At 36.7% G+C, this 14,870-nt stretch overlaps 1 protein-coding gene across 1 annotated transcript in view; it reads right to left on the bottom strand.

Annotated features, from left to right (window-relative positions):
• Window positions 1-10,135: 10,135 nt before the first annotated feature.
• LOC121421151 (DNA polymerase delta catalytic subunit-like) overlaps window positions 10,136-14,870 on the bottom strand; it is a 37,684-nt gene continuing 32,949 nt past the window's right edge. The window contains exons 21-22 of the mRNA XM_041615811.1: window positions 12,368-12,465; window positions 10,136-10,437 (exon numbers count right to left, since the gene is read on the bottom strand). Of these exons, the coding sequence (XP_041471745.1) occupies window positions 10,341-10,437; window positions 12,368-12,465 (195 nt within the window). The 3' untranslated portion in view covers window positions 10,136-10,340. The remainder of the gene's footprint in view (window positions 10,438-12,367; window positions 12,466-14,870) is intronic.

The raw sequence follows: 14,870 nt of genomic DNA, 5'->3' as shown, positions 1-14,870 counted from the left end.
GTCCACCAGTTCAGATCCCTAAATCAGATTAAAGAATAAACCTGTCACCAAAAGTGGATAAAAACGCGTGTGCCCATTCAAAAAAAAACCCCCTGAAATCCTTGTTAGCACACCTACAAGTCCTTCATACGGAGGTGACCCCCCCCCCCCGGAGAGAATAGAAAAGTGGAAGCGCCGTAGTTTAGCGGTTCTGACTCTCGCCTTGTAATCAGAGGGTCGAGTGTTCGAATCCCACCAAGGCCTAGTGTCCTTTTCTTTGGCAAGGCGTTAATCCACACTTTGCTACTCTCCACCCAGGTGTTAAATGGGTACCCGGTAGGATGAGAAAGCCTATGTAGTATGCCTAGCAATTGAGTTTCGAAACTCTTGTTGGAATGCTCCTCAGGGAGTGGAGAAGGTGCATACATTGTATGCGGGCATGCAAGGATCCAATGACCGGGGTAATAATATATCTGTAAAGCGCTTAGAGACGTCGTTCCGATGTGTTAAGCGCTATATAAATGCGAATTATTATTATTGTTATTGATATTATTTTCATTATGATTAGTATTATTATCATTAAAAGAAAATTAATAATATGATTGAAATCTTCAATTCAATTCCTTTTATCATTTCATTTCAAACATGGGGATGATGAAGCAAGAAAGTGATAAAAAAATAAACGTATAGTGTTTTCCTTCAGCAAGTCATTAACCCATAATCACTATATATTATTAAAAAATATTAGGTAAAAATGCTCCACGAGGGTAATATGTGTTCAACCAATATTGGGCATTTTTATTTATCCAGTGTGATGAAAATTTTGACCATTCTGACGAACTTAATGCTGCTTATTTTTTATCCTTTAAGTTACTGGACATAATTATGCTTCCCGCATTGGATAAAATACTGCTTCGAATAATGTGGACACATAATTACCCTCGTGCTGGTTAAAATTTTACCCAATATTGTTTACAGTGTTGTGCTGTACTCGACCCAGGTGAGGTGAATGGCCAATGGGTACCCGGTAAGATCTATTCCCAATGTTTTAGCGCTTTATGATTTATTCCTTGAATAATTTAGCGCTTTATCAGGTTTATATGGCCTGCCCGATACACAGCCGGCATGGCCGGGAGCGGGGCCGGGAGTAACTGATTTAAGGTATCAAGTGCTGTAGAGTAGGCCTATATATGCATTAGCAGCTGCGCTATTTAAATTGACAAGTAACATGATGAATGTTATGATTTTACGAATATGCAAATTTGCAACATAATAGCATGTCAAGGGTAAAATACCAAGGAGAAGAGCTAAGCTCCTTGAAAATACCAATACCCCCAAAACTGCTGCGCCGTCCTTTTCTTGCTTTCGCGTGGGGGAAATACTTTGTTGATTTAAGTTAAGAAGATAAACAGCAAAATAAACAACGAGGAAAAGGGGGAAACACGACACGACGAAATTAAACAATATGATAAGGGTAAAAGTACACAAGACACGACCCTAGATTCTTGGAAAGGCACACAAGCGATAACAATCGCAGAGTGGGTGCAAGGCTATATATAAGTAATAATTATATTTTTTTAGATATACATGTACAACTAAAATTATACAAGAAAAGAAAGGAAAGGGAACTTTGTTTTCCTTCACCCTCAATTTCTCTTGAACACAAATTCCAAAATGATGTAACTCAAATAGTTTCATTCCATTAATTAGTTTAACACCTTTCTATGACCTCGTTAAGAGTAGCTTGTCCTTTGATATGATAATGCAGAAAAAATAAAAAACACTCCAAAATGAACATAATTTCCGTCCCGAGCAATTCGACAAGCAAAAAAAAGGAAAAGGCTTTCTGTAAAACAATATAGGTCATTTTGGTTACATTTGCTCTATATTTTCACATCGTTCAGAATTCCTAGGGGGTGCTGCCTATGGAAAATAATACACGCAGCACCTAGTCTGCTGGGCAAACCCTTCACTCGAAACAAGGGTCTGAATGTGCAGCCTATTCATGCCTTGTGTACTGAAGGCTCTCTCGCTCTGTATTAGAACAGCAAGTTTTGTATGTGCTAGTCTTCGCGTGGAGGCACACTTGTTGATCAAAGTTCCAATGAGGGTCTGTGCCTGCAGACTACGCAGCACCCCCAGCAACCCCACTCCGGCTTGGACCATGATAAACACACGAACATGACAGGCAAACACCATCAAGTGGCAAGGGGTGAATTTGATTAGCAGGCCTGATTGGACCATTGTCTTAATCTATTAGCAAGAAGGATAATAATCTCCTGATCGTATGATACATATAACCACCTGTCGGCTTACATGAAAAGGAAAACGACTTAGAATTAAACCCATCCGCCATCACATATAGTAGCCTACAGCCAAAGTATAAAAGTTGACATCTCATCAATTTGCTGTCATGGCCTAGTCTGCTGTGCAGACCCTTTACTCGAGTAAAGGGTCTGAATTGCAGCCTACTCATGCCTTGTGTACTGAAGGCCCTCTGGCAAGTTTTGTATGTGCTAGTCTTTGCGTGGAGACACACTTGTTGACCAATGTTTCAATCAGGGTCTGTGTCTGCAGACTAGTCTTTTGTTAATAGGGGGTGCTCGTATTTCATTGGTTTTCATTTTTCAATGAAAACCATATTAATAATTTGATCTCTTATGTAATAGATAATTCATTTGTTAAGCGCAAAGAGATTACCAATATTATGCGCCATATAAGTACAATATTATTACTGTATGAATTCGACAAGCAAAAAAAAGGGCTTCGCTACAAAATATAGATGATTTTGATCCAGGAAAACTTTAAAAGAAAAACCAATAACTCCAAAACGAATTTTATTTTCGTCATGAGACAAGCAAAATAAAGGACAAAAAATGCAATCATCTAATAATCATTTGTAAATTTTGTGATTCACTTCAATTTGTTATAATTAAAAACAGAATTATAAAAAAGAAAAAAAAGTTTCCCTGCATAAGGAAGGGGATTTCGGTCCAGGAACATCTTTACAAGAAAAAAAATACTAAACGAAGGTCATTTTGGTCACGAGAAATTTAACATAAGGCACCCCAGTTTCCCAGGGCTAATGCTTCCTGTTCTCAATTCATTCGATATATTTGTGTAAAAATTGAAAAGGGTATACTTTTCAGATTTAAGGTATGATTTAATTAGGTATGAATAGAACAAATAAATCAAAGTATTTTTACCTCGGAAGTAGAACTATATCATATAAAAGAAAAAAGAAGAAGGCAAATAAGCAATAACATCCTTTTGTATTGTAATTTCGAACTTGTTTTCCAAGGAGAAGAAATGAAATACGAAAAAATATCACCGTGATTTTCATGATTTCGAGATGGCATTTATGTAATTACGTTATTGTTACTGTCGTTACCCCCCCCCCCCTATTTGTAAAATTACACTACCTGTCACAAGATGGCGACATTTCTGCCGAAGGAAAGGAACGCGTCTAAAAAATTTGAGAGAGAGAAAGAGAAGGGACCAAAAAAGGGGGAGATTCACACTACTCATAGGCGGCGGAATCGGGGGGGGGGGGGGGGGCGGTCGCCCCTAAATTTTTTTTTATAACCTTTTTTTTTTTTGCTTGTCAATTTTTTCCCTGCGTCCCCCCCTAAATTCACGTGGACCCCCCTGAAACGTGTATTGTGTCCCCCCTAAAAATTTCGGTTGATGACCTTTTTTTTTTTTTTGCTTGTTAAAATTTTTTGGTTAGGAATTCCAAAAATTTAGGTTGATAATCTTTTTTTGGGGGGGGCGCTTGTCCAATTTTTTACCTGTGTCCATCCCAAAATTTCAGCTGGACACCCCTAATTTTTTTGGCTTCCGCCGCCAATGCCACTACTTATCAATGGGGAAATGCAAAGAAGAAAGTTGCAAAAAAATGACAGGCTATATACAGAGAACACCTTGTGGTTACTACGAACAGTCGTAATGGTCTTAATTACACGAAGCTTGATTTCTGATTTGAAGGTGGAATAAAAGTAAAAAAGGTCCTTTATTTTCCTCGACAGTTGCCGTCTTCAGAAACAAAATCAAAGCATCAGGACTGATTTAAAGATTACCAGTTTTCAAAATCCGTTAAATAAACTATTACAAGCGTGCCCGGGATAACTCTCTTGTCCGCATTATGCATCATCAATAGAAAGTTTTGTGCACAAACTTACTGTACCGTATCGGGCGCAAAAATATTAAGAGATTTGCATGGTTTCAATTGTCCGACACAATAAGATGTATGTGGGACTTAGAGGAATGAAAGGTGTTGTCTGGGATTGTTCTCATCTCGTGGAATGAGGAAATGTGAGATCTTTTCTATATGAAGAGATTGATTCCAAAAGGAGCTAAAGCCACTTTTGACCAAAAGTGACTTTTTGTAACAAATATATTTATCTTAGATTTGGGGATTAAATGCAACATATCGCATTTCAAAAAAATGGGAAACGTTGCTAAAAATCGATTGCAAATTTGAGTTTTGCTCCAAAATGAGCTAAATCCCAAACAGTTTTATTCCAAAAGGAGCTAAATCCACTAAACGGTTATTCAGAATTGGTTATTTTTCCTATTTTACATACAGTAGTTATGCATTCTATTTTTAGGTAAACGTGGTGGATACAATACACACCATCAGTGCGATTTTTTGCTGAAAATACCCGGTGAAAATAACAAAATTTTACAAGCGGATAGAGCTCCTTTTGGAACAGAACTCTTCAAATACTGGTGATAGAATTAAGGTGTAATGAAAGTAGAATAATGATGAAATAGAGAATGAATGAATATCGTGGCCCCTAGTAATGCAGCAGAACCCTGGCTGGGCCATTATGACGTATTTTATGTTGAGTTCATCAGAGAGAGAAAATACTCGTTTATACACTGCACAATGTCTCCAAAGTGCCTCATTTATGTACACAATACAACTTCACCTTCTTTATTTCATTTTAGAGATAGCATGTATACATACTTCTCTTACTTTTCATCTTATTCATCTCCATTTTGGTGCCATTATTCATTATCCTCTTTCTTTCTTTTCCTTCTCTTAGTCATTTTTCTTCATCTGCTGCTGCTCTTCTTCTTCTCCCTCTCTTCCTTCTTCTTTTCCTCTTCTTGTTCTTTTCTTTTCCTTTCCTTCTCCTCCTCCCACTTCTTCTTTTTCTCTCCTCCTCCTCCTCCCACTTCTTCTTTTTCTCTCCTTCTTCTCCTCCTCCTCCCACTTCTTCTTTTCCTCTCCTTCTTCTCCTCCTCCTACCACTTCTTCTTTTTCTCTCCTTCTCCTCCTCCTCCCACTTCTTCTTTTCCTCTCCTTTTCCTCTCCTCCTTTTCCTCTCCTTCACCTTCCTCTTCTTCCTCTCCTTCTCCTCCTACTACTTCTTCCTCCCCTTTCTCTTCTTCTTTTTCTCCTGCTCTATCTCTTCCTCCTCCTTATTCTTCTCCTTCTTACCTTCCCTTCTTCTTTTCTCCTCCTTATCTTCCCCTTCTTCTTTTCCTCCTCCTCTTCTACTTCTTATCCTCTCCTCTTTATTTTCTTTCATAATATCAAGATCATACAGACAAAGATGAATAAAAGAATAGAGTGGGACAAATGCAAACATAAGAAAGAATAATAAAAAAAGATTGATTAGGAGCACAAGAAAAAGCAAACGTCTCAGTTCATTATAAAAATAAAAACAGTCCTCCCCTTCTGCTTCTCTATACATTCACAACAGCAACATTAATACTGAACACCCTATTGCCATATAGTACAACAGAATACATCTCTTCATTTTAATGCCATTACAAATTCTGTCAAGTCAAAATGCATTTGATTTCCATATCATACATGTATACAAGAAAATACAATTCTAGACTTGATTGGAAACAAAAATATATGCAGTTTACTATGTACAATACATGTATGGAAACAAAATAATAGTTATGATGCAATTATTATCATTAATCAGGGACTTCTCACCTTACACCAAATCATTGTTTGTTTATTATGATAGGTTGACATGACTGGGAAATGAACCCACGTCCTTCAGATTGAACGACAGTCTTAACCACTGGACCACGATGCCCAACCATCATTGCAATTACAAACCTCTAAAGTCTACTGCCAATGATATACATCTCTCACATCCAAGTATGGTTGTTAAGAAAGTTAATTTGAACCACAACAAATCCAGAATAGATTACAAGATCAAACATGGAATTCTATTAAGGGAGGAGACATTCCTCACATCGACAAAACAAAACTTTCCTCAGATCTGTAATGATCTTCACTCTGAAATATATTAGTTGACAACTAAATTACATGGACATCTTCTAATTTTTTAGCCAACCCAAAGGAATTGCATACCAAATCATATACAACAGGCCTAAATCAATGTTTACGCCAAATAATATGTCAAGAGGTTAGAACTCAACATAGTTGTATGAGAATGAACAATAGAGGGGGTAAATGCATTCAAATAGACACTAATAAGGAGAGGAGTACCAGAAAGAGAAGTCTGAGTAATCAAATTCTATCTTCCTCCTTTTAACTGAGGAAAACAAAGCATGGTGTCATGCTCTTGAAGTATTATTAAGTAAAAAACAAAATTGAAATGAATAAAAATTAAGTGAATAAGACTGTGCATTCATCATGGGTGCATCAGCTTTAAACTAACTCTTTGTGACACACCACCAAGATTGTATACATAATGGAATCAGCATAAGCCCATGCCCTTGGGAAGTGGGGTTGCTGCATGTATTATTTTCCATAGGCAGCACCCCCAGGAATTCTAAACGGTGTGAAAAAATTGAGAAATGGAACTAAAATGACCTTTTTTTTACTTGACAAATTGCTTGTAACAAAAATGACAATCATTTGTTTTGCAATTAAAAAAAATTGTGCTTGTCCCTTCATTTTGGAGTGAAACCTTTTTTTCGTTTTTTCTTGCCCAATTGACATTGGCACCCCAGTCAAAAAAATCATTCCCAGGGCCCTGCATAAGCATTAACAGGAAGATAAAAATTAGACCAAGTAGCAAAATAATTCTATCACACATTATTTTAAGGCACATAAGTATAAAGAGACAATAATATAAATAGAAGTATATTTTCTTGGACACATCGTTTTCTGATTAAAGGTAAATGCCAGTTTTGGTAACGATATCAAAATGAGTTCGTACAGAACCCAATGAAATGACCACCAAAGTGTCTGTATCAATAAAAAATATGTGCCAAAGGATTCTGGAAGAAATTGTTAATTGCTGAGAAATTAGCAAATAAGCACAGGATTCGGGTCAAGCTTCGGGCACGACATTTAAAGCAATAATACACTGTCCCACGTGCGCTTTTCTGTGTTGGTGATCTTCAGTGTGAACATTTTTCAGCGTAGATTTCAAGATTTCACAAAGTTCAGTTTAAGTAACTGTACCAGATCTAGATCCTCGATCATATACTGGCAATTAAGCTTGGTTTTACAGACTTTCTCATGAAATCAGTGTTTACTGCAACTACTGGCATTTCTCTTTAATCAGAAAATGACTAGGCTACAGTTGCTAGCAAGGAAATGGTATTTTTACCCTTTAGTAAAAAATACACTTCTTCCCCCTAATTCACACACCTTATTCTACATGTAGTTATGCACATAATAACTGGACAGTGAAAATTTCAGCCACATGCAAAAAAATAATCCATGTCCATAACTCTGGTCAAAAGTTGTGATTGAACTAGGGATAGCAAATTCTGACACTAATCTTCATTATATGACACCTAGATAGATCCTTGTTATTTGATTGGTTGTTTGATATCATTCATTCAGCCCATTTTGCAATGACATCATCAACCGTGCAATTTTGTATCCATACGATTTTGTCCATTGCACACGCGCACTGAGACAGCTAATAGACAAATATATACGCAAGTTGTAATGACGTTACAATCGACAGACCGAACTCGCACTGCATGAGCATGTTTTGCATCTAAAATCATAAATTTCTCATGAAAAAAAAATAAATCAATTTTTAGGTGTCATATAAACCAAATAATGAATGTTTTTATTCGTGCAATGGACAGAATACTTCATTCGGTGAAAGATGAAATAATGATCCATTCATTGGATTATTTCATCTTTCACCTCATGAAGTATTCTGTCCATTGCACTCATAAACATTCATTATTTGTATAATAGTACAGGTTCCATTTATTAGTTCATCTGTTACTCGTATAAATCATCAATCCCTGCAACGGTTTATCTTCAATTGGTCTAATGCCATCTCGTATCATTACCAACTCGTCTTTTATCATTTCATCTACCATCAGTTCGTCCACTATCCACACGATCGTACTGATGACTGCAATTAATTTTGTCTATTCTTTCTTTCTTATACTCTTTATATCCCTTGCCCCCCCCCCCCCCCCGACTTTTTGGTCGTTTTCCAATTTCTTTTTATTTTGCTATTTTTATTTCTATTTCTATTCGTTTTTTTTTCTATTTCATCATTTTCTGGTAACTTGATGCCTTTCGATATATATTTTGTGTAAAACAATCTATGTAATAAATATGTATTCCGTTTCCACATATGTTCGCTTAAAGTAACAACTTATATTATTTCCCCATTGGGAGCCTAATTTTCTACAAGCTCTGCTTTTTATTTAGGCTCCTCACTTTTTTTACATTTTGTAGTGTACCTTATGCTTAAAAACTTATGTTAGATACTTAATTTTATCATTGATACACTATGTTTATGACCACATTTGTTACGTATATAATGATATTTGTTTTAAAAGTGGAATCAATAAATGAAAATGAAAAAAAAATTGTCATTTCGTCCACTCACCATTTTGTCTAATAACCAGTTGGTCCAATAGCCATTTAGTCCATCAGTTATTTGGTCTAATTAAATTTAGAGTTAATTGGGCAAAATGAATGAAAATAGAATGATTATTAGACCAACTGGTTTTGGGACGAAGTGGTCACAGACTAACTGGTGATTAGACCAAATGGTTACTGGACTAAATGGTTGTTAACGCAATATTGATGGATGGAATGGCATTAGACAAAATGAAGGTAGACCTTGTGATGAGTGGACCAGTTGGCAGGAGACAAATTGGCAATTTACCTCTGCGAATAATGGATGAATGACTTTTCTCCATCACGGATTGGCTACATATAAATCACCTGATTAGAAAGACCACAATTGCTTGCTCTGTAAGTGCTTTCTTGTCAGAACATGCCCTTCCAAATCATGTCCACTAAGACCGCAAATGTCGTCTCTTTTCAGTATTCTTTAAAGATGAATTAAGTCTGTGACATGATATCCATAGATCAATGCTGGATGCAGGTCAACAGCTAGTCTGTAGATACAGACCCTTAGTTTCACAATTCACCTAGTTCGTAGTTACTTCATGGGCAATTTTGGTCAAATGACCTAATTTCTTTCATTATGATAGGCAGATTTCAAAGCAAGATATTAGTAAAGCTTGCCTTACATAGCAGGATGAAGAAATTGAATAGACCAGGTGACTAGAATAGCACACCAATGAACACTTTATGAACGTATTTATTGCATTCCTACCTTGAACGCATAGGGCCTATCATAGCATGTTGCACAATGTACTTGGCAAACTGTGAAATACCAGTCGTTCGTGGACGCATTGTTGTTTTTTGTGGATGTAAATGAAAACCACAATTCAAAAGAATATATGAATAATCAAGACATCAAAGTTGGTGCTTATCTCATTAGATTTTAAAGCACCATGTCACTTTAGTACAAATGACCTTCCTCTGATCATGCGTAGAATCTTTTGATCATGCACAGAAAGGAACTACGAACTGGCTTATTCACATAGTGCATAATGGAGAGTCTGAAGTAGTGAGAATAGATTCTCTGGCCCATATTCTGAAGTCGGGTTTAACTTAAACTCAAGTTTAAAGTTGTGGTTTAGTATGGAAAGCCAATTGCTACATAAATCACTAATACTAATAGTAAAGATATAATCAGCTCATTCGACTCTCAAATCATTGATAATTGTCTAGGAAGTATAAATAGATGATTGTCTTCACCATCGATGAATCAGGAAAGAGCACTGTGAAAAATTAGAAACATACAACTTAATAAAAATTTTGACACTTTTGGCTTCCCATAATTTTAGCACAGAGTTAGACCGTGGTCTAAGTTAAACCTGACTTCAGAATACGGGCCACTATGTACAGTGGCATTCTGACACAGACTAGAGTTTTATGTCTAGTCTTCACTCTAGACCTGGTTTTGGTTTAAGTGTCAACTTTCAAATATGAGTCTGCGCATGCAGACTAGTCAACAATGCTGGTCACTCATGCTTATGGTCACTGCCGGTAGACTTCCATGGCTGGTGGTGGTCGTCGATCACCAGCACGGGTTGCCGAATCTCTTGATGAGAGCGTCCTGGTCGGCAAGGTCCTTCTGGACCTTCTTGCGCATGTAGAAGATCGGACAGTCACGACTAAGGTTGGGGAAAATGAAAATGGTTTTAATTAATCAGTTACATAATAATCAAATACAACTTCATCTAGATACCGAAAAACAGAGAATTCAAAGAATCCAAGATGAATATGAGGAATATGGAATGCACAGAATTTCACAGAAAAAAATTCCAAGAATCCAGAAGAAATATGGAATGCACAGAAATTCAATGAAGAGGTTACATGATATTTGCTCTGGTGACAATCGTTCTGCACATTATGGTAAACTTGAAACCTACCCTCAACAAGTGGAATGCCTCTGGCCGTCTCACCTGCATCACGCGATTCAACATAGCAGCATTGCTGACTTTGAAAACTACTATAACTCGCACAAGATGTTCAGTGATACTTGGTTACTCTCATTTCCACGTTTTATGAACTAGACCAATACACTGACAGAGATAGGATGGTAATTCAACAAATACCCCAAATGTGGCCAAAATTCATTGACCTCACATGACCTTTGACCTTGATCATGTGACCTGAAACTTGCACAGGATATTCAGTGATACTTGATTACTCTTATGTCCAAGTTTCAAAAGTCAGATCAATAAACTTGCAAAGTTATGATGGTAATTCAACAGATAACCCATTTAGCCAAAGTTCATTGACCTTTGACCTTGGTCATGTGACCTAAAATGTGCACAGGATGTTCAGTGATACTTGATTACTCTTATGTCCAAGATTTATGAACTAGACCAACATACTTTCAAAGTTATGATGGTAATTCAACAAATACCCCCATTCGGCCAAAGTTCATTGACCCTAAATGACCTTTGACCTTGATCATGTGACCTGAAACTTGCACAGGATGTTCAGTGATACTTAATTACTATTATGTCCAAGTTTCATGAATCAGATCCAAAAACTTATAAAGTTTTGATTGTAATTCAACAGATACCCACAAATTGGCCAAAGTTCATTGACCCTAAATGACCTTTGACCTTGGTCATGTGACATGAAACTCATGCAGGATGTTTGGTGATACATGATTGACCTTATGTCCAAGTTTAATGAACTAGGTCCATATATTTTCTAAGTTATGATGACATTTCAAAAACTTAACCTCAGGTTAAGATTTCGATGTTGATTCCCCCAACATGGTCTAAGTTCATTGACCCTAAATGACCTTTGACCTTGGTCATGTGACATGAAACACTACTGGATGTTCAGTAATACTTGATCAACCTTATGGCCGAGTTTTATTAACTAGGTCCATATACTTTCTAAGTTATGATGTCATTTCAAAAACTTAACCTCAGGTTAAGATTTGATGTTGACGCTGCCGCCGTCGCAAAAGTGGCGCCTATAGTCTCACTCTGCTTCGCAGGTGAGACAAAAACTAAATACACCCCAATCCTTATCTTTACATTTTTTAAAACTGAACCAAAAACACTATTACGATCCCAAACCAAATGTCAGGTGATCAAATGGGTTCCCTAATTTTTCAGGTCAAGAATTTCTTAAAGACATAAAATACAGTAAAAAAAAATTATGAAAACCAAAGCAAAATCCAATAAAACAATGTGAAAAATCATCAAAGTTGATTTAATCTTATCAAAATCAATGATATGTCAACAGGATTTACAGAGACACAACCTTATTTTAGGTCATGAATCTAGATACTACTTTACAAATAAAAAGATACAAATGTTGCCAATTTAATCGATTAAAATCAATGATTGATGAATTGCGATTACACAGCGACACAGCCCTATTTTAAATCCTGAAACTAGATCCTACTTTAAAAATAAAAATATACAAATGTTGCCAATTTAATTGATTAAAATTAATGATGTGTGAATAGAGATTACACAGACACTGTCCTATTTTAGGTCATAAATCTAGATCCTACTTTACAAATGAAAGACAGTTGCCAATTTAGGGATTTCTTGGAGACGTAGATCTTACCTCGTACACAAGATATCTTCATGCAGACTCCCCTGGCAGCGCTGACATTGTGTCCATAGACGTCCAAACTTCTCCTCCAAGGCTGCCAATTGACTGATCTGTAACACAACATGAAACAAGTGGAATGCCTCTGGCCGTCTCACCTGCATCACGCGGTTCAATGTAGCAGCAGTGCTGACTTTGAATACTACTCTAACTCGCACAAGATGTTCAGTGATACATGGTTACACTTATGTCCACTTCTTATGAACTAGACCAATAAACTTACAGAGATATGATGGTTATTCAACAAAAAACCCCAACATGGCCAAAGTTCATTGACCTTACATGACCTTTGACCTTGATCATGTGACCTGAAACTCGAACAGGATGTTCAGTGATACTTGATTACTCTTATGTACAAGTTTCATGAATCAGATCCATAAACTTTCAAAGTTATGATGGTAATTCAACAGATACACCCAATTCGGCCAAAGTTCATTGACCTTTGACCTTGGTCATGTGACCTGAAACGTGCACAGGATGTTCAGTGATACTTGATTACTCTAATGTCCAAGTTTAATGAACTACACCAATAAACTTTCAAAGTTATGATGGTAATTCAACAGATACCCCGATTCGGCCAAAGTTCATTGACCCTAAATGACCTTTGACCTTAATCATGAGACCTGAAACTTGCACAAAATTTTCAGTGATGCTTGATTACTATTATGTCCAAGTTTCATGAATCAGATCCATAAACTTTCAAAGTTATGATGGGAATTCAACAGATATCCCCAATTCGGCCAAAGTTCATTGACCCTAAATGACCTTTGACCTTGGTCATGTGACGTGAAACTCATGCAGGATGTTCAGTGATGCTTGATTAACCTTATGTCCAAGTTTCATGAACTAGGTCCATATATTTTCTAAGTTATGATGACATTTCAAAAACTTAACCATAGGTTAAGATTTCGATGTTGATTCCTCCAACATGGTCTAAGTTCATTGACCCTAAATGACCTTTGACCTTGGTCATGTGACATGAAACTCTAATAAGATGTTCAGTAATACTTGATTAACCTTATGGCTAAGTTTCATGAACTAGGTCCATATACTTTCTAAGTTATGATGTCATTTCAAAAACTTAACCTCAGGTTAAGATTTGATGTTGACGCCGCCGCCGCCGTCGGAAAAGCGGCGCCTATAGTCTCACTTTGCTTCGCAGGTGAGACAAAAAACGATTACAGAACATTTAAGAGCAAACATTTAAAAAATAAATGAGAGTAGTTGCAGTAAACACTGATTTCAAGAGAAAGTCTGTAAAACCAGACTTAATTGTCATTATATCATCAAGGATGTAGAACTGGTACAGTAATATAAACTGAACTTTGTGAAATCTTGAAGTCTACGCTGAAAAATGTTCACACTGAACATCACCAACACAGATAAGCGCACGTGGGACAGTGTATTATTATTATTGCTTTGAATGTCGGCCCGATGCTTCACCCGAATCCCGTGCTTGTTTGCTAATTTCTCAGAAATGACATAATTTCTTCCAGAATCCTTTGGCACATATATTTTTTTTTAATACAAACAGACACTTGGGTGGTCATTTCATTGGATTCTGTACAAACTCCTTTTGAAATTGTTACAACTGGCTTTTATCTTTAAAATATTGACATCTAGGGATTGGGTCATATATCCCTTATTGAACCATTAAAAATACATGAGCCATAAAGCTTCATTATTATAATAGGCCTTCTTTTCAACTTATGCTTGATAGACAGAGAGGGACATGAATGATAGATGGCGTTGTTTAGCGTATGCCACTTTTGATCTTGTCTTTAAAATTTTTACTGAGAATTTAACTCTTATATTCTCCACGGTAATAATAATAACGGTTATTTATATGCGCTATACACAAAAGGAATCACAGCGCTTACAATTGTCAGAAATAAAATATAAATGAAAATCTTAGGTAACAAAAAGGTATAGAATTATAAACATTAAATTGCATCAACTTTTGGTGTTCTCAACTGCGCCAGATGAGGCCTGGTGGCCTCTTGCTTGCTGCTTCGTTTTAAGGGACAAGCCCGGTCAGCACATCATTCACAGAAGCTCTAGTATAGTACTTGAGGCCACCAGGCCCCAGATGGGTTAGCCAAGTCAAACCAAATAGTGATAGCAAAAATCACTGCAGTATATATTACAAATTACTAGAAGGAAACAAGAACATTGCATGTTGTATATCTTTAAGTCACACCAAACTCCTTGTGGAGCCAACTACCCTGGCTAAGGTAAATTGCCAGTTCGTCTACTGCCAGCTCGTCCACTCACCACATGGTCTACTTTCATTTAGGCTAATGCCATTCCGTCCATCAACATTTCATCTAACAACCATTTGGTCCATTAACCATTTGGTCTAATAATCTTTTGGTCCAATCATCACTACGTCTAATCACCATTTCGTCTATGACCATTTCGTCTCATAATCAGTTGGTCTAATATCAGTTTCATTTTC

Source organism: Lytechinus variegatus, chromosome 9 (genome assembly GCF_018143015.1).
Source record: "Lytechinus variegatus isolate NC3 chromosome 9, Lvar_3.0, whole genome shotgun sequence".
NCBI classification, from domain to species: Eukaryota; Metazoa; Echinodermata; class Echinoidea; order Temnopleuroida; family Toxopneustidae; genus Lytechinus; species Lytechinus variegatus.
The sequence above is the reverse complement of the archived record's forward strand: the minus strand, read 5'-3'. Positions and strand labels throughout refer to the sequence as shown.